This window comes from Felis catus, chromosome B4 (genome assembly GCF_018350175.1).
Source record: "Felis catus isolate Fca126 chromosome B4, F.catus_Fca126_mat1.0, whole genome shotgun sequence".
NCBI classification, from domain to species: Eukaryota; Metazoa; Chordata; class Mammalia; order Carnivora; family Felidae; genus Felis; species Felis catus.
In genome coordinates this window covers 5,728,637-5,749,231 of record NC_058374.1, presented here as the reverse complement: position 1 = coordinate 5,749,231, position 20,595 = coordinate 5,728,637, and the positions used below count along the sequence as shown (strand labels likewise).

At 45.0% G+C, this 20,595-nt stretch overlaps 2 protein-coding genes across 5 annotated transcripts in view; one reads left to right on the top strand and one right to left on the bottom strand.

Moving 5' to 3' along the window:
* Window positions 1–20,595, bottom strand: part of FBH1 (F-box DNA helicase 1) — a 217,617-nt gene that overhangs the window by 34,478 nt on the left and 162,544 nt on the right. For all 3 annotated transcript variants that reach the window (XR_002743636.2, XR_006600266.1, XR_006600267.1), the window contains exon 24: window positions 12,274–12,341. The gene's annotated coding sequence lies outside the window, so the exon portion shown is untranslated. The remainder of the gene's footprint in view (window positions 1–12,273; window positions 12,342–20,595) is intronic.
* The window catches only part of IL2RA (interleukin 2 receptor subunit alpha), a 55,612-nt gene that overhangs the window by 32,485 nt on the left and 2,532 nt on the right, over window positions 1–20,595 (top strand). For both annotated transcript variants that reach the window (XM_019833862.3, NM_001009355.1), the window contains 6 exon segments: window positions 6,610–6,801; window positions 9,818–9,928; window positions 12,320–12,535; window positions 14,171–14,251; window positions 14,587–14,658; window positions 16,186–16,252. In XM_019833862.3, the coding sequence (XP_019689421.1) occupies window positions 6,681–6,801; window positions 9,818–9,928; window positions 12,320–12,535; window positions 14,171–14,251; window positions 14,587–14,658; window positions 16,186–16,252 (668 nt within the window). In that variant the 5' untranslated portion in view covers window positions 6,610–6,680.

Sequence of the window (20,595 nt, the reverse complement as noted above, 5' to 3'; positions counted from 1 at the left end):
CTGTGGGAGAAAGAAGTTGTGGAACTCCCCTTGTCCCCACATGATAGATGTCCTCAGATGTTCAGGCTAAGTTGTGATGACTCTGGGAATTTCCATGGTCTTATCTAGAAAAGCATATTGTCATGCGATTAAACAGTTTTCAAGGACACAAAGTTGCTTCAAAGGTAATTTGTCTGCCTTAAAAAAAAATTTAAGTGTTTAGAGATGTTCTTGGTTCATGATTGAGTCATTAGATTCCAAATGCATCTGAGGTCAGTCCTTGATTATTTGTGCTTATGAATAATTATGAGAGTTGCTAAGTTTATTTCTTTTCTTTCTCTTCCTTTCTTTCTTTCTTTCTTTCTTTCTTTCTTTCTTTCTTTCTTTCTTTCTTTCTTTCTTTCTTTCTTTCTTTCTTTTTCTGATAAAACATTGAAACCTAAGTTTATTTCTCAACTGATCTTCTTGAGGCAAAATTATAGTGAAATGCACAGTTCTTAAGTGTACCATTTGATGAATTTTCAAATATGTACCCCCCATATAATCAACACTTCCATCACCTGCCTGGCTTCTTTGAGCCAACCCCATGCACCACAGGCAGCCATTCCTCTGATCTCTTTCCACACGCTAGTTCTGTCTTTTCTCGAACTTTGTACAAATGGAATCCAACAGTAGGTACTATTTTGTGTCTGTCTTCTTTTGTTCAACACGATATGTTTGAGATTATTGAAAGCCTCTATAAATATTTTGTAGAAGTCTTGTAAACATACATTTTCACTCCTCTCAAATAACGTAGGAGTGGAATAGGCTGGGTCATAGGGTAGGTAACTTCACTAAAAACAACAACAATAACAACAACCAAAACCCATCAGCTTCCCAAGGAATGGTATCGTTTTACACTCCCTTCAGTAATGTGAGAGAGTTCCAGTAGCTCTACCTCCTCTCGAACTTCTGCTGTCATCAGTCTTATCTATATCGCCCGTTCTAATGGAATACTTGGAGGTGGTTTTCAATTTGCGTTTTCCTGATGCCTAATGATGTTGAGTATGCTGATGGACAGTCACCCGTCTTCTTTGGAGAATGACTGTTCCAGTCTTTGCCCATATTTTATTGCATTGTTTGCCTTTTAGTATTGATTCATCGTTCTTTATATAATGTGGACACAAGTGTTTTTGTGGACACAAGTGTTATATAATGTGGACACAAGTGTTTTGCAACAAATGTGTTGCAAACATTTGCTCCCAGTCTATCGCTTATTTTTAAAATTTTCTTAATGTCTTGGGGATGAGAAGAAATTTTTAATTTATTTTTCTTTAATGGCTGGTGCGCCTGGGGTCCTCTCTAGGAAATCTTGGCCTATCCCTAACTTGCAAAGCTATTTGCCTTAATTTTCTCTTAGAAGCTTAAGAGTTTTGGGGGCACCTGCATGGCTCAGTCAGTTAAGCGACCGACTTTGGCTAGGTCATGATCTCGCAGCTCTTGGGTTTGAGCCCTGCGTCATGCTCTGCGCTGATGGCTTGGAGCCTAGATCCTGTTTCCGATTCTGTGTCTCCCTCTCTGCCCTTCCCCTGCTCATGCTCTGTCTCTCTGTTTCAAAAATAAACAAACACTAAAAATTTTTTTCTTAAAAAAGCTTACAAGTTTTGACTTTTATATGTACACCTATTATGGACAAATTGAGGGTATGGATCTCCTATGTTTAGATGCATAATAAAATTAATTTTTATATGTGGAGTAAGGTTCTTTTTCCCCCCATAATTTTATCCATTTGTTCCAGGACATTTGTTGAGAAAATTTTCATGCCCTCATTGAACTACCATGGCATATCCATAAAACAATCGACTGAATGTTCTATTACTCTACTTGTCTATCCTTTGTGTAAAAAATTTTTAATGTTTATTTAGTTGAGAGAGAGAGAGAGAGAGAGAGAGAGAGAGAGAGAGAGAGAACAAGCAGGGAGGGGCAGAGAGAGGGAGACACAGAATCCCAAGCAGGCTCCAGCCTCCGAGCTGTCAGCGCAGAGCCTGACTCCGGGCTCCAACTCACGAGCTGTGAGATCATGACCTGAGCTGAAGTCGGACGCTTAGCCCACTGAGCCACCCAGGCTCCCCAACTACTTGTCTATCCTTTTACCAATATGCACTGTCTTGGTTCCTGGAGCCCTATAGAAAATCTTGGTATCAGATGATGTGAATTCTCCAAGTTTGTACATTCTTTCAGAGATTGTCTTAGAAATTCTAGGTCTGTTGTGTTTCCAAAGAGGTTTTAGAATCAACTTGCCCAATTTCTACCAAAAAGCACTGGATTTTTTTTCAATCGTAACTGCATTGAATGTGTTGCAAAATTTAAGGTAAAATGACGTCGTTTTTTAAAAAATAAATCTTCCAATCAACAAACATTGTACATTTCTCCATTTACATAGTTCTTTAATTTATATTGGTGATGTTTCAGAGTTTCCAGGCCAAAAGCCTTGCAAGTTGTTGGTAAATTTATTCATGAGTATTTTACGAGTTTTGATACTATCATAAATGAAATTGTTTTTAAATTTTTTAATTTTGTAATTGGTTGCTTCCGGCATACAGAACTAACCACAAGTGATTTTTGTATATTGAGACTGCTAAATTTACTAAGTTCTAGTAGTTATTTTGCAGATTTCCTAGTACTTTTATGTAAGCAATCAAGTAATCTGTGAATACCGGTTCTTATTTTGAAATCTACCTTCTGATGTTAATGTAGCCACCCCAGCTTTCTTATGCATACTCTGCATAATATCTTTTTATATTTTGTAATTTCAACCTATCATTGTCTTTGTATTTAAAGTATGTTCTCTTGTAGACGGCACAGAGTTGGGGTCCTGCTGTTTTATCCAGTCTCAAAGTTTCCATCTTTTAATTTTATGTGTTTGGTGTATGGTTCATATAATTACTCATGTGGTTGACTTTAAGTCTGCCCTCTTGTCTGTTTCCCAGGTGTTTCATTTGGTTTTGTATTCCTCTGTTCTCCCTTTTCTCTCTTAATTTTGGCTAACAAAATAAGTATTTTAATACTCTACTTTATGTCTTTTATTGCCATTTTTAGCTATGCTCTTTGTATTATTATTTGGCAGTTTCTCTAAGCTTTCTAGCATGCATCCTTAACTTATCACGATCCCCTTAGACTTAATATTGTATCATTCCATATCATAAGAACTTTATGATAGAAACATTCCACTTTTCTATCCCAACCTTTATACTGTAGTTGTTATATATTTTACATTTATATCTATAATAAAACTCACCATACATGATTTTTTTTATTTTAAACAGTTTTCTTTCAAAGAAATTAAAAGCTGATCCTTCCACTTATGTAAATATTTACCAGCACTCTTCATTATTTCCTGTAGATCTGTATTTCTGTTATAGCCTGAAGAACTTCCTTCAGCATTATCTTTCATAACGCAGGTGTGCTGGTAACAAATTCTCTAGGCTTTCTTTTATCTGAAAATATATTAATTTCATCCTCATTTTTGAAAGATGTGTTTTCTAGGTAGAATTCCAGACTTACAGGCTTTTTTTCTTTTTACAACCTTAAACGTATTCTACCCTTATTTTCTGACTTGCACTGTTTCTGCTGAAAAGTCCGTCGTTACTCACTATTGTTCCCTGTATGTCACATGCCCTTTTTCTCTGACTATTTTTCAGATTTTCTCATTATTTTGGGTTTTCAGCAGTGTCGCTATGATGTACCTAGGTGTGGTTTTCTTTATATTTATGCTGCTTGGAGTTAACTGCTTACATTTCTAACTGCATCTTAGAAATGTAAGTCAATGTTTGTCATCAAATTTCAGACCTTTTTTGGCCATTATTTCTTCAAATGCTTTTTCAGCTCCATTCTTGTTCTCCTATTGCTTTTGGGACTTCAGTTAAATATGATAGACTGGGGTGCCTGGGTGGCTCAGTCAGTTAAGTGTCCCACTCTTAATTTCGGGTCAGGTCATGATCTCACGGTTTGTGAGCTCAAGCCATGCATCACACCCTGTGCTGACAGTGCAGAGTCTGCTTGGGATTCTCTGTCTTTCCCCCTCTCTCTCTGCCCCTCTCCTGCTTCTCTCTTTTTCTCAAAATAAAAAAAAAATAAGCATTAAAAAATATGATAAGCTATCTGATATTATCCCATAGATCACTGAAGGTCTATTCAAATTTCTGTTTGAAATTTTTTCTCTGTGCTCATCAGTTTGGATAATTTCTATTTGATTTGTCTTCAAGTGTGGCTAAGCTCATTTCAGATATTGTCATTTTTAGTTCTAGAATTTTTATTTGGTTCTTTTTTTTTTTTATAGTTTTGTTTTACCTTCTGAGATATCCTATTGATTCACTCATTATTATCATGTTTCCTTAGAATTAGTAGCTGACAATTTTTTTCTTAAAGGGCCAGAGAGTGAATATTTTCAGCTAGCAGGCCATGTAGTCTCTGTTGCAACCACTCAACTCTGCCCTTATAGCACAAAAGCAGCCACAGACAAAATGTAAATGGTTGAGTGTGGCTTTGCTCCTCTAAAACTTTCCTTATAAAAATAAATGACAGTCAATTGTCTGCTAATTCCCAAATCTGGGTCATTTTAGACTCTTTCAATTTACTCCTTTTTTAAAGTTTTTTTTTTTTAAAGTTTATTTATTTGGGAGAGAGTGGGGGAGAGAGTGGGGAAGGGGTAGAGAGAGAGGGAGAAAGAGGATCCCAAGCAGGCTCCACACTGTCACTGTAGAGTCTGACGTGGGGTTGATCTCATGAACCATTTGATTATGACCTAAGCCGAAATCAAGAGTTGGATGCTTAACAGACTGAGCCACCCAGATGCTCCATCAATTGACTCCTTTTTTTTTTCAAATGGGTCACTTTTTCCTATTTCTTCACCTGTCCAGATACATTTTGAGTTAATCTCTGGGAAGGACATAAGGTCTGTGTCTAGTTCCATTTCTTTGCTTATGGATGTCCTGTTGTCCCACCACCATTTATTGACAAGACCGTTCTGGTTCCATGGTATTGCTTTGGCTCTTCTGTCAAAGATCGGGTGACTGTATTCATGTGGGTCTATTTCTGGACTCTCTATTCGGTTACATCGGTCTATTTATCTATTCTTTCACCAATACCACCTTGTTCTGGTTACTGTAGCTTGATAGTGAATCTTGAAGTCAGGTAGTTTCAGTCGTCCATTTTTGTTCTTCTCCTTCAATATTGTGTCGCCTATTCTGGGTTGTTTTGTCACTCCATATAAACCTTAGAATCAGCACTGATGTCCACAAAATAAGTTGCTGGGGGGCGTGGTTTGGGGATTGCCTTAGATAAATAAAAGCAGTGAAGCTATCTAGCTAGCAAGCTGGTGGAGCTGGGATCTAGAAGCCCACTTTTCCCCCTGTCCCACCATGCTACCTTTCTTGCCTTATTATCGATTATGATTACCAGTATGTAGCGAGTGCATATGTTATGTGTTCCTTTTTAATTGCTCGCCCTCCGAGCCATTCAAATTGCTTCAATTTAGTCCCTTTTTGGTCAGAAGTGGGGCACGCTGTCCACACTCTCCCACTTTCTGTTATTCAGGAGATCAGGATCATCCTGGGTTTTGGATGATGAGGGTGGCCTTCAGCATGGCAAGATGCTGGGCAAAGAGTAAGAGCACAGAGAAGCTTCACTCCAACTGAGCTACTGACTACTAAGCAGTCAGTAGAGTGTCCTTGCCAGTGCGGCAACCAGACTGGATTTGGTGCCTGTACTGGTGGACGGAGAGGCTGTCCTTTCTCATCTTCTGTTTGCTATAAGTCTTCCTATCCAGTTTCTTTATCCAGCCTGTGGCTTTTTTCCTAAAAATGGAACGTCTTGAAGCAGAACTTGTTGTACGATATGCAATAGAATCCTTTATCTGATTTGAGCAGCGCTTTTTTTTCCTCCCTTAATACTTGGGCATTTGGCCACTATTTCAAGTGTCCTTGGTGGGAAGCCAGTGCTGATTATTGAGGGAGCTGAGAAAGGGTCAGGTCTTTGTGGTGTGAGAAGGAATCTGGTAAACTTATAGATGGGCAGATGGATAAAAATATATATATTTCCTACTTGCCAGACTTTGAGTACAGCACTTTACACATATCTCTTAAAAAAAAAAAAAAGAAAAGAAAAGAAAAGGAAAAGAAAAGAAAAGAAACGGAAAAGAAAAAATGGCAAGGAGTCATTATTTATAGAAATTCCGACAATCCTTATTTCCTGAAAAGTATTTCTCACAGATACATGTTGTGCCTCAATTAAATTTACATGGCTTCCCTTCCTTCCTTTCCTCTTATAATCTGTACTCTCCTCTCTTTCTATATCTGCCCAGCACGAGGCATATTCAGAATAAAAGCTCATTCATTTCTATTCATTCAGTTCGAAACATACTGTAATTTGGAGAGGAAGTTGGTTGAAGTTACATTTTGAGCCATCTCGGATACAAAAGTTTCTACGGGACGATGGCAACGGTCTCAGTTTGTTTCTAGGAAAATGTGGGGTGCCCATAAATCCTTTATTAAATAAAGTGCAGGGATGTGTGATGAAATCATGGCAAGGCTAAGTGTGTGAGCACGTGACCGGAAGGTCCTGACCTCCCAACATGCTTCCTCTTCTTTGCAGAACTGTGTGATGAAAACCCGCCAGATATCCAACACGCCACATTCAAAGCCCTCACATACAAGACGGGCACCATGTTAAATTGTGAATGTAAGAAGGGCTTCCGCAGAATAAGCAACGGGTCAGCCTTCATGCTGTGTGCGGGAAACTCGAGCCACTCCTCCTGGGAAAACCAATGCCGGTGCATAAGTACCTGTAAGTGTGCCCTTTTGTGACACCACAGGAAACAGAAGGACTACAGCTCAGAGGGGGCCAGAGCTGCAGCTTTTTGTTCACTCAGCCCTACAGATGAAAAGTGGGCAGCCCAGGCTATCCAGCAACTCATTTCAGTGACAGTTCACTGAACAAATATTTAAGGAGTGCCTCCCAGTTCCAAGGACTGATCTAGGCACTCGGGATCCCCAACATTCAGAGAACTTACATTTTGCGGGGAGAGACGGAACAGATGTTATACTAATAATTACTGAACAATTTGAAAATAAATCTAGTTTGCAACACTGTAAATGCACTTAATGCCACTGCGCTGTACGTTAAAAATGATGAATATGGTAAGTTTTGCGCTATGTATATATAACTTATTGCAATTTTTTAAAAAGTTTTTTAAAGCTTATTTATTTATGTTGAGAAACCAAGCGTGAAAGTGGGGGAGGGGCAGAGAGAAAGAGAGAGAGAGAACCCCGGGCAGGCTCCACACTGTCAGCCCAGAGCCTGATGTGGGGCTCGAACTCATGGACCGTGAGGAGATCATGACCTGAGCTGAAGTCAGATGCTTAACTGACTGAGCCACCCAGGCGCTCCTTGTCACAATTTTTTTAAAGCTAAAAATGAAAAAAGAAGAGTCAGAATGAGCCTATGCAAAGAATAAGAAAAATAAGAACAATTTCAGTGGGCTGAAGCTACCTGCCAGGCTGCATTTCTGTTTTGCATTTTGCCCCCGAAGCTCATGCCTGGTGCCGCCCACACCCTGCTGTTGACACACGCCTATCCTGGCTCTACTGCAGCGACACGGCCACGTGAGCGCCTAACTAGTCCCCGCGATGCCTCTGCCCCTCTCCTTCAGTGCCCTTCCCCGCAGCCCTAAGGAAGAGGCTCTGGGTAGAAAAGCGGAGGCAGTGGGCGAGGCCTTTCCTCCCCCGATGAGACTAAAAGGGAAGAGAAGCCCACGTCACTGAATTTGAGTCTTATCTATTACCCGCATATTCACTGTGGCCACCACGGGGTCTTCCGGGCATGTCTTCCGAGGTCAAATATACGGTCCGGCAGAAAGTTATCACCGGTCCCGGGCCTTCCCAGCCCAGCGTCAGGGCATTCCAAAACACGAAGAGTATTCCCCCCAAAGACCCCACTACCCCCAAAAGGTTGCTGCCTCTTGTTCAGTCTCACAAGCCCCTTGCTGGGCTGGGGGAGCAGGATTAACAACCCGCAGGCGGGTCAGGCTGGTGTGTGAGCAAGGCCCCAAATCTGCACTAGGAAAGCAGAGAGGAGGAGGAAGTTGCTCTCCTCGAATGTCTTTATCTCTGGACTTCAGAACCTGGCTTGAGAGCCTCGTGTCCCTCAATGCCCGCAGTGACTGGAACCAGCTGTGCACTAAGGGTCCCAAACCTCATCGTTGCTGTTGAGGGTGAACAGAGAAGGCAGGGCCACTCGCTGGGAGATGGTGGCTGGTCACCTCCCCGGAGTGGAGTTTGGAGGGAATGAGCCCCAAGGGGCTTTCTAAGCCTGAGTTGGTCTAATACCATAGTTTTGCTACTGAACATTTGTTCTCAATTGAATCCTGAAAGCTCTCACGAGACCAATTTCTCTACGAGGTCTTTTATGCACTCTGTGATAACAGAACATGGTGAAAACTGGTGGGTCTGTTTGTCCTTTAAAATTTTTTTTAAGTTTATTTATTTATTTTGAGAGAGAGAGATTGAGAGAGAGAGAGAGAGAGAGAGAGAGAGAGAGGGAGAGAATCCCAAGCAGGCTCTACACCCAGAGCAGAGCACGACTTGGGGCTCCATCTTACAACCCTGGAATCATGACCTGAGCCAAAATCAAGAATCAGACACTCAGCCACCTGAGCCACCCAGGCACCCCCTGTCCTTTTATTTCTTACCCCTGGAGATGGTGTCCATGAGCCACAGTTCATGCTGTTTCAGCTATACCACGCGTGGACTGCACAGTCTGGAGAGCACTGCTCTGCTGTTCCCAGCACAGCCTCCAAAGACCTCCAGCTAGAACCCTAACCCCCCCACCCCCTTCACAGCAGTGCCTATGCTCAACTCCTTTGCCAAAATCTTCATGATGGAGACAAGTGTGGTAGGAGGCTCCTCCCCTCCTTGCTTTAAGATTGTATCCCTTTAACTTTAAAAAAAAATTTTTGGGGGGGGGGGGCGCCTGGGTGGCGCCTGGGTGGCGCAGTCGGTTAAGCGTCGGACTTCAGCCAGGTCACGATCTCGTGGTCCGGGAGTTCGAGCCCCGCGTCAGGCTCTGGGCTGATGGCTCAGAGCCTGGAGCCTGTTTCCGATTCTGTGTCTCCCTCTCTCTCTGCCCCTCCCCTGTTCATGCTCTGTCTCTCTCTGTCCCAAAAATAAATAAACGTTGAAAAAAAAATTAAAAAAAAAAATTTTTTAATGTTTATTTACTTTTGAGAGAGAGACAGAGTACAAGTGGGGGAGAGCAGAGATAGAGACACAGAATCCGAAGCAGGCTCCAGGCTCCAAGACATCAGCACAGAGCCCGATGTGGGGCTCAAACTCATGAACCATGAGGTCACGACCTAAGCCCAAGTTGGAGGTTTAACCTACTGAGCCACCCAGGAGCCCCGCCCCTCCCCCCCCCCCCATTTTTTTTTTAAAGTTTTTCATCCCTTTAACTTTTAAATGAGCTGCTTTAGGGAGACAAGGGAGTCAGCCCACAGGTTGGCAGATGGATGGCAGAATGGACTCCCCTTTGGGGAGACACACAAACCCCAGAAAATCTGCCAGTTCTTTCAGAAACATGTTGTAGGACACTGCTGTCATGCATGGGGATACTGACAGGCCAATGCTGAAAGCACCCCAAGGGCAGCGCAGGGTGTGGCTTCTCTTTGTAACCCCCACACCCCAATACTGCTGGGCATGTTGCAGGCAGTGGAAAGGCACTCTTCTTGAGTAAATGAACACACAAGAATGTTTTCTATTTTAAGCATTTGTGAAGTGATTTGCTTCATTCTATCCATGTTCTCTAGCCCCAAGGGCCACAGATGGACAAATTATCCCTAAACCTGAAGAACAGAAGGGAAAAAGCCCCATGGGAATGCAGAGCCAAATGCAGCCCACGGACCAAGTTAACCTTCCAGGTAAGAAGTGCATCTGAGTGGCTGTCTGGCTGACTCCCAGAAGCCAACTCTTCTCTTAGCGTGTGTTCCCCAAAGGAGGGAAGTCTGTCCCACTACTGTCTTCTTTAAGGATATCAGCTAAACAAGAACTGTTGTATCGTGTCTGCAGGTGGTAGTGCTGCTCAGCATTTCAAGCCAACTTGGGCTCTGGGCTTCCTCCTGGTTTGGGAGCTGGCTGAATAGAGTTCAACTCAATTCAGTTCAATTCAATTCAATTCAATTCAACCCAATTCAGTTCAGTTCAATTCAATTCAGTTCAGTTCAATTCAACTCAATTCAGTTCAATTCAACTCAATTCAGTTCAGTTCAATTCAATTCAGTTCAGTTCAATTCAATTCAACTCAATTCAGTTCAGTTCAATTCAATTCAATTCAGTTCAATTCAACTGAATTCAATTCAACTTAATTCAGTTCAGCTCAGTTCAATTCAATTCAATTCAGTTCAATTCAATTCAATTCAATTGAACTCAATTCAAAAAGCATGTGTTAGGACTAACTGTGCCCAGCGCTGCCAACCGAAGATACCAATGTGAGTACACAACCCTCTGTGCCCTCAAGGAAACGCTCTGCATTTTCCCTTTAAGACAATGAACCACACTGGTGAGTACTGAAGCTGCAGGCACCTCCTGGCTAACGGGCTGGGTCTGAGTGGGCACCATGACTAACTACCCAGTTGCTCCTGCAACTCTAAAATGAATCATGTTGCACTCCGGTTGTTATGTCAGGAAGAAATAGAGCCCGTTAGGAAAGCCTGACTTGTGGAGGACCCACTGACCTTACAAGATCCTATTGTCCTGTGCTAATTTTATAACCTTACAAAAAAGTTTATCATCTTGTATATAATTTCATTTGAACCTCATAACCCACTGAGTCAAGGAGCAGGACTATTACTTTGATTGACTGAAGAAATTAAGATACAGAGAGGTTAAAATACTCGGCTAAACCCACATCACTTAGGAGTAAGACCTCAGGTCTCCTGAATTAGACTGGAGAATCTTTCAACTGATTCCTTATTTTAAATTAATTTGAATTTATTTGGAGCTTCTCTTATAAAAAAAAAAAAAAGACAAATCCAGGGGCATTGTGGCAACGTGATGTTTTTATGTTGTGCGTCCAACATTGTACTGAATGGCATTTCAAAACACATTTAATTGTTTTTCTCTCTTTTTCCCATCTTCCCCTGCACAGTTATTGAAAGGTTTCTCAGGAGGTCAATGTTTGTTGTCCTTACTCAAGAGATAATCATTGGTTCTGGCCAAGGGCCCTTTCAAAGATCATCTTAATGGGGATGTTTCCACTTGAAAGAAGTAAATGTAATTTAAACAGGTTCGGGCCATTATGGATTTTATTGGCTGTAAAAGAAATTTTATTCTGAGACTAAATCACAGGTGCGGTCATGATTTGCAAGGTACTACACTAGAGCAGACCATGCAGGACAGGACCGCTCAGCTCCTCCTGGGACTTCCCTCTGGAGCAGAGGGGTTATATAGAAGATACTTTAAAAGAAATCAGACCGTGGAAGGCCTGTAAGGTCAAGGCATATGTATAGCTCCACATGTCTAGGGAGAGAGGGTACATGTGGCTCCATATATGCAGATTTTGAGTGGGGTTGGGAATCCTGAGAATAAATCAGAGCAGGACATGATCACCGGGGTTGTAGACCAGTCAGGCTTGGGTTTTAGTTGGGCGAGTGGAAGGTTAGAGGGCATGAGGAATTTTCAGAGGCCTTGGCATGACTCACATAGGGCAAGCGTTAGGTATGGCTTGATCAGGTTCCATTTCTCTGAGATTCTCTCAGCCCTTCCTTCCTTCCGGCTTTGGCTTTATCTTCAGTCCTCCAGCCATGGCCCCAAGATGACCACAAGCCACAACCTGAGGATGTACCTCCTCACTTAGCAGTGGAGATCCAGAGTGGTCTGCACATTCCATTGGCCCAAATGGGCTTGAGCCTCCCCTTGTCCCTCAGCCGAGATGGCCCTTCCCACTCCTGTCCACCTATGGAAACTCTCGCCATCACCAGAAGTAACTTCTCTTTCCTCTGTGTTCCCACAGCAAGTGTCTGCTCAGCTATAATACTCGGTACATTCTGCCCTCATTGCTTTCTCACTCAACCGATCGTCCGCTCTTGCGGGAGTCACTGGGTCTGTGTGCCTTCCTGCAATGAGCCTGGCAAAGTTCCTGACACAGAGACATTCTCAATACGTATTGGTTGAATACAAGAGTGAGTGAATGAATGAACGCACGAATGAACAAAATAATAAGAACCAAGGTCCAGTCCCTAGGAAGGGGCAACTGGGATTCACTCACCATGCCGTCGCCAACTTGCCTTGAGAATTTCCTTTTCCTCTTCCAGGTCACTGCAGGGAGCCTCCGCCCTGGGAACATGAAGATTCGAGGAGAATTTACCATTTTGTGGTGGGGCAGACAGTTCACTACCAGTGCATGCAGGGATTCAGGGCCCTGAAGAGGGGTCCTGCCAAGAGTGTCTGCAAAACGACCTGTGGGAAGGCAACGTGGACACAGCCCCGACTCCAGTGCCTAAGCGAAAGGAGTGATGGCTGGTTTCCGGGTACGGTGGCCCCTTCGTGGGTCCACCACCCTGCTTTCCCATCGGGCTGGCCAGGATGGGATTCCTGACCTACCAGCCGTGTAATCTTGGGCACAGCACTTCACCTCCCTGAGCCTCTGTTTCTGCTCATTCTAGAAAATAGACTAGATAAAGTAAGGTCTCTGTCACCTAAGGTCTCCTGTACCCTGAGCAAGGATAAATGGCAGAAATGGAAGAGGAGGGAAGACCTTGCCAGTGTCCCAGAGCACCCCAGATGCCACCGCACTGGTGATAACGCAGCCCCTTCCTAGCTGACCCTGAACTTCAACTTCTTCTTCTAAGCTGCCAACGCTTCCTCCCGTTCAAAAGGGCAGGTCCAGCCTGCCACCCACGCGTGTGTCATTGTAAACTCGTTATTTGCACAGCACTCGCTGTTAGCAGGCCCCTCTCCTTCTGTAATCCCCACCTGTGCTTTGATAAAAGTGCAGGGAAGGGGCCTATTCAAGCACGCACATGTACACGCACGCACGTGCACATGCACACTCATTCACACAGGTGTACCACCCACCTAGGTTGAGGTCTGCTAGTTTCATTCCGAAAGCGTATTACTATTTTTACATGTAACCAACCGTACACGGTTACTTACGTGTAACCAACTGTAAGTGTCACAGGTTTCTTAGCTCACCACCTGTCGGTTGGTAACCCTCCCCAGGAGTTTCCCTGGGTGAAATCTGAAACTGCCCCCATAGATGGAGCACAGGAGGGAGAGACCAAAGGAAGAGGCAGGCAAAGGCCACTGTTGGTAGGTGGCAGTTGTCACAAGCAAAGGGAACCTACACAGGAGGCTTGTCCTGGGCGGGAGCGAGATGAAGGGATGTCCACACTCACTCGCCAGATGTTAAAAGTTTTTGAACAGGCCTTCGCTGGGTTCAGTCGCGTATACTGTGCAGGTGGTCTCAACCACATCACCATCTCAAGGCTTGCCCTTGGAGTAGCCTCTGGGAGCAGGAAAGGCAAGCGGAACCCACATCCCACTCACAGTGGAGGGGGTGGGGAGCCTCTGGGTGCCCAGGTCCAGCCCACGGGTCAGTTGGCGGTCACATCTCTTTGACGACGTCCCCGAACACCACCACTTGCCATACCCTGTGTCTTCCTCTTGGACTCTTTGGGGATGCTGTGCTTTCTTCCCGCAGTGTGAGCCACACACTGGCCAGGGTGTCTGTCACTTCCCGTGTAAAAGGACGACAAGGCAGGGCAGTGTCCTGGATAACTGGAACCACCCACAGGGAATGGGGACCCTGTTACGGAGAAAAGTTGTCCTTTTGTGCATTTCTATTTCATTTGGTGTTTCAGGGGTACTTGTAGTATGATGACTGGTTTCCAAGCCACAGATGGAAACCAGGGCTCAGTACGAAGTGTGAGAACAAGGAACTGCTCAGGGCTGCACGGAGCCAGGATCAGGGCCAAATTCCCTGTTACCCAGCTTTGCCGGGACTGCTTACCCCCTTGCCTGTAACCCTGACAGAGAGCCACGCGGCACTGTGGCCCCAGACAACCTGCCTGATCTGGGGATCAGCTGATAGGGGCGGGGCAGGGTGTACGTGAGACCCCCCCCCCACCCCGCTCTCCACCTCCATCAGCTCCTCTCTCCTCCAGATGACGAAGAGCCTCAAGCCAGCACTGATGCTGCTCTTGGGAGTGACACTTCCTGTCCTTCAATAACAGCAAGTACTACAGGTACGTCTAGAATTTCTGGGAGGGTAAAAGCTGGGCCCTGAAATTGTCATGCCAGAGATGGGGGGAGGTGGTTTTCCCAGAGCAACCCCTCCAGTCCACGGCTCAGGGATCCACACCCGCATCCCGCCCCTCAAACGTGTCAAAAGCAAGTGTCAGGATGAGGACAGAACAGGCTGAGGGTGGTATCTCGGGGCAGAAGGGTGAAACCCTTGTCTTTCACACCCCTTCCACCAGCCTCTGGGGTTCCCACTCACTGAGAAATCCTGACACTCCCCAGCTTGTGCCGTCTGATCATCAGCACAAACTGAACACTTCCTCCTCTCCCTTCTGCACAGATTTCCAGAGACATACGGAAGTGGCTATGACCACGGAGTCATTCGTATTCACAACCGAGTATCAGATAGCAGGTGGGTAGGGGGTCCCTTCTGCTGTTCACAAAACATACCCCAAACAGAGACTGTGGGATATGTCGCTTGGTTGGTCTGGTGGGTTTGGTTGGTTAGTTTAAAATGACCCCCTCCTTACACTGTATAGTAGTTATACGGGTAAAAGACTAATCCAGATATTAACAACATAAAGTCGCGGTAATCAGTTAGAGTAAGCTGGGTGTGAAGTCCCAACCAGCCCCCAGAAGTTCCTCCTGAACAGATCCTAAATGATAAAATATACTGTGGCCTGGGGGGGGGGGGAGGACAGGGGGAAGGTGAGGGAGGTGAGGGGAAGAGATGCGGTATAAGCATGCAAAGAGACAAAAAAAACCCCAAACCTTCCATAAACAGTACAATTGTTTCCTGGTAGGAGAGAAAAACAGGCTTTGAAGGAGGAAAAAACACCCAAACTCATAGAAACAGAGAGCTGAGTGGTTGCAGGGTTGCAGGGACTGGGGCGAGGGTAGGGGTGAGGGAAACGGGGAGATGTTGGTCAAGGAGCACAAATTTTCCATTAGAAGATGAATAAGTTCTGGGGATCTAACATACAGCATGGTGATTATGGGTAACAATACTGTGTCGTCTACTCGAATTTGCTAAAAGAGTAAATCTTAAGTGTTCTCACCACAAAAAAGAAACAGTAGTTATGAGGCATGGTGCAGGTGGTAGTTACTGCTATGGTGGTAATCATTTTGTAATATGGACTCACATCAGATCTATACTTTGTACACCTTAAATGTACACAGGGTTACATGCCTGGTCTATACCAATAGAGCTTGGAGGAGAAAAAGAAAACTAGACTGTGTCAGGCACATCTAAGACTGATGGTTTGATGGGTAGGCAGATAGGTAGATAGCTAGCTAGCTAGCTAGATAGGTACGTAGGTAGATAGGTAGGTAGGTGGATAGATAGATAGATAGATAGATAGATAGATAGATAGATAGATAGTAGATAGATAGATAGATAAAGTAGGTAAGTAGATAGGTAGATAGGTAGGTAGGTATGTAGATAGATAGATGATAGATAGATAGATAGATAGATAGATAGATAAGCAAGAAGGAAGGAAGGAAGGAAGGAAGGAAGGAAGGAAGGAAGGAAGGAAGGAAGGAAGGAAGGAAGGAAGGAAAGCAGCATGGGGAAATATGAATACTTTCGAGAGATGCTTATGTGTTTATCACTTATCCTTGTATTTTGACGTCTCTTTCACCCATGGCAGCCCTCACTCGTGGCCTCCTTAACTGAGGCCTCTGAAGCTTTCTGAAGAGAGTGCCTGTCCCTTCACTCCCCCCAGAAAGAACCAAGCCCCTGGAAGCAAGGCTCCATGCCCTTTCCCAGCTCCCCACTGCCCCCGCCCCAGTCCCTGAGCCTCCCAGGATCCCAGGTCTGCATTCTGACCGGGGAAGGCTCTCCTCCTCGGGAAACCCTCGCTCGTGGGGGGAGGGGGGCGCCTCAGAATGCTCTGCGCCCTCGCCCAGCGCCTTTGCTGAACTGCTTCTCTGTTGACAGTGGCCGGATGCGTCCTCCTGCTGATCAGTATCGTCCTTCTGAGCGGGCTCACCTGGCAGCGGAGATGGTGAGTCCCGCACTGTCACGAAGCCCCTGTCCCGGCTAGCGGGTGAAGCCGGTGTGGGCAGCGTGCGTGGGCAGAGATCCCCTCGCCCCCCAGCCCACCCCATTCTCCTACTAGCCAGCAGCAGCCGGGGGAGGGGGCAGTAGGGAGAGACCCGGCCAGCACACATCCCCACGGAATCGATCTCCAAGAACGAAAGCGAGGACACGGGAAAGGAAAGGGCGCTGGCACGGGCTGAGCGCCTACCGTGTGCCGGGCTTCCCGCTTCTCTAATGAATGTTCCCACGACCCACCCCTCAGAACCTTCCAAAGAGCTACAGGCCAACCCATCAGGGAACACGAGCAGGGTTGCGCGGCGAAGGCCAAAACCGCAACCTGAGCGTAGAGCCCCGGACACTTCTGCCCCCATCACTGGGCTACAAGGACACCAGTGGGCACATCGACCTGAGCTCTCCTCTCTGCGCGCCCCCTCTGCCTGGGGCAGATGCTCACACCACAGCCCCCTCCACTGGGATGCCACCATGTGTGGCCTTAATTTTCAACCGTGGCTGCAGGTTAGAACAACCAGGAGAGATGTTTTTTAGACACCAATGCTTGGTCTCCACCCGGAAGCTCTAAGAGGGGGGCCAAGATATTAGTACTTTTCTTTTTTTTTTTTTTCCAGCTGAGATAAAACACATCATTGTAACCATTTTAAAGTGCACAATTCAGCGGTTTTTAGCAATGCTGTGTATATACCACTATCTCATTACACATTAGACATTTCCGTCACCCCAAAGAGAAACCCTGTACCGCACAATTCCCCATTTCCCCGGTGCCCTGGAAACCACAAACCTACTTTTCAGCTCTGTAGATTTGCCTGAGATACTGCTTCTGTTTTAAAGCTCCTCAGATCCAATGAATACATATGCATCCAGTTTTTTTTACTGTTTATTTATTTATTTTGAGAGAGAGAGAGAGGGAGAGGGCACAAGCTGGGAAGGGGCAAAGGGAGAGAGAGAATCTCCAGCAGGCTCCACACTGTCAGTGCAAAGTCTGATGCAGGGCTCGATCCCACAACCTTGGGGTCATGACCTGAGCCGAAATCAAGATACGGACGCTTACCGAGCTGAGCCACCCCGGCACCCCGATCCAGTTTTGACAACTCTGTGCTAGGCCAGTGGTTCTCAAACTTGAGTGGACTTGTTAATCAGAATCTCCTGGAGGGTGGGGCACCTGGGTGGCTCAGTCGGTTAGGGGTCCGACTTCAGATCAGGTCTCGATCTCACGGTTCGTGAGCCCCGTGTCGGTCTCTGTGCTGACAGCTCGGAGCCTGGAACCTGCTTCGGATCCTGTGTCCCCCTCTCTCTGCCCCTCCCCCACTCACGCTCTGTCTCAAAAATAAGTAAACATAAAAAAAAAAAAAAAAAAAAAAACCATTAGAAAGAAACAAGAATCTCCCGGACGGCTTATTAAAACATGGGCTAGCAGGCCCCGCCCCCCAGAGTTTCTGATTCAGCAGGTCTGAAGTGGGGCCTGAAAACTGACATTTCTAAAAAAATTCCCAGGCAAGACTGACGCTTCTTTTCCAGGCACCAAACCTGGAGAACCACTGCACAGACAGACACTACCAAGCATCAAGAGAGTGAATTCATTCCACACACAAACAAAAAGGCCCGTGTCTCCCTCGCTTTCGACAGTGGAGTGTTAGACCTACTATGTTACTCTCCTGACTATTTAGGGCATCCCTAAAGCACCACCCCCCAAGGGTGCACTCTAACCAACCTTGATATAAATTCCCCAGCAAGACCCTGAGAAGACACAGATTCACCCCCCCAAAACCCAGAGCTCTTAGATCCCATAGAGGCCCAGGCAGAGAAAGGCCAGCAGATTTCGTTTGCTGTCATATTGGTCATCAGGCCCACAATATACTCCCGATTGTCCTCGTGTGAATTAAAAAAGTGCAAATTACTGGGATGCAGAGGGCAAGCCCCCTCGGGTTATTATATTGGGAGTTGCTCATATACCTGGCTGTCGACCAGCTTCTCTATGGTGTTAGCTGATTCCTCAGGCGTTCTTTTAGGATCGTGTGGCATGAAGCATGTCAAGTACCCAGTACACTGTAGGAACTTGACACGTGGTAGATCCTTGCCTCCCCTTGCTGACAAGACTTAAAACCCAGCAAGGAACTTTTCATTTAGGAGCTTAGGTATTAAAAGCCTTCAGACACAAAGTGATGACGCTATTTGGGAATGGTAAAGGTTTGGAATTTACGTTGTAAAATAACGAACAGCCTGAATCTATATGACTTTCCACAAGCTCTCCCAGAATTAGTCTTCCAGGAGACTCAAACTCATTCCTCAAACTGAGCCTTCTGCCAGAGAGCTAGTGCAAAAAAAAAAAAAAAAAAAAAAAAAAAAAAAAAAAAAAAAAAAAAAAAAAAAAAATCCCCCCTAGACTCTAATTTCATCTGATGGTGCCCTCTTGTGGCCACAAGAAATCCTACATTTGACTATTTTTACTTTTTTGGATTAATTACTAGGAGCCAGTGATAAGATCTGGTTTACACTGGCTCCTGACAGCCAGAAGCTACATTTTCAGGAATTCTGTGAACTGTCTTTAAACAGAGCCATTATAAAAAAGTAAGTACATAGACATAACTGAATAAGTTATATTAAAAACGAAGTTAATAAGTACTCTAAATTAACCACTTTCTAATTATTCTACGAGTTGGTTTGTTCTCAGAGTTATTTACACCTATCGTGTCTGTATCGAGGAATTATGCGACAAGAAGGTGTGTTACCGCACCTCTCTTCCCAACCCCGTATTCAGTTATGTCGCGTTGGTAGCTCGAAACAGGGCGTGGTGGGACTATTTACACCATGGAAATAGGCCAACTTTTCCAGAGAGCTGGCTGTTAATCATTCACCAGCACCCCATGCCCACATCCTTGCTCCATGGGAGCTGTGAGCGAGGTAGGAACTAGTCAGATGTTCCTGTGGACTAAGTAAGGGCTGGTGAAAGTCTAGGACTGTACCGTCCTATACAGTAGCCACCAGCCATATGTGGATATTTAAGTTTAGACTCAAATAGATTAAATACAATTAAAATTCAGTTCATCAGTTACACTAGCCACATGGCAAGTGTTTAATAGTGCTTACTGTGGCTACTCTATTGGATGACACAGATGCAAAACATAGAAACTAGGAGTTTTCAATTCATGAGACTCACTTAGCACAGTTAGTTACTATTATTATCCCTTTTCTGCACCTACTGTCCTCCATATAGTTCAAAAAATAATTATAGAATATCTTGTATATAGATGTTGGTGAAAGGGCATAAACTTGCAATTAGAAGATGAGTAAGTTCTGGGGATCAAGCGCACAGCATAGAGATTACAGTCAACAATATTATATACTTCAAAGCTGCTAAGAGACTAGATCTTAGATGTTCTCACTGCAGAAAAGGAATGATAATTATGTGACATGATGGAGGCGTCTGCTAACTATGGTGGTAATCATGTTGCAATATATAAATATGACATATTAAAATATACAAACATGTTGTACACTCTAAACTTACACAATGTTACATGTCAATCCTATCTCAATTAGAAAAAAAAAAAAACTATTACAAGAATATCCGCTCTGTGCCAAGCACTTCCTCGGGGCCCAAAGGTGAATACAAATGGCCCCCACTCTAAGGAGCTTACAGACTAGTAGAGGAGAAGAGGGGGGAAAATACAGATTTCAAATACAATTTCTTTTTTTTTAATTTTTTAATGTTTATTTATTTTTGACAGAGAGAGACAGACAGACAGACAGAGAGTGTGAGTGCAGTAGGGGCAGAGAGAGAGAGGGAAACACAGAATCTGAAGCATGCTCCAGGCTCTGACCTGTCAGCACAGAGCCTGACTCGGGGCTTCGAACTCACGGACTGTGAGATCATGAACTGAGCCGAAGTCAGATGCTCAACAGACTGAGCCACCCAGGCGCCCCTCAAATACATTTTCTTAAAGCCCAAGAGTGGATGTTATAGGAACAAAGAGAAAGGACACTTAACCCTACATGGGGGTGCCAGCAAGGTTTTTAGAGTTGATGGTGCCTATGGCCAGATGAAGAAAGGCAGGAGATGATACCAAGCAGGGGGAGCGTGGGGACAGGTAAGGCGAAGTGAAAGGGCATGACGACGTCCAGGAGAAGTCGAGCAGTTCTGAACACCAGGATGCGAGGCATGTGGTGCTGTTACAGATGGACAGTGACCACGTTGTGGAAGATTGGGTCAGACTGAGGGGCTCGGACCCTATCCTGGGGCCAACAGAGAGACACGGCAGCTTTACCTATGGGGAAAATGGTAGCACCGGCCCT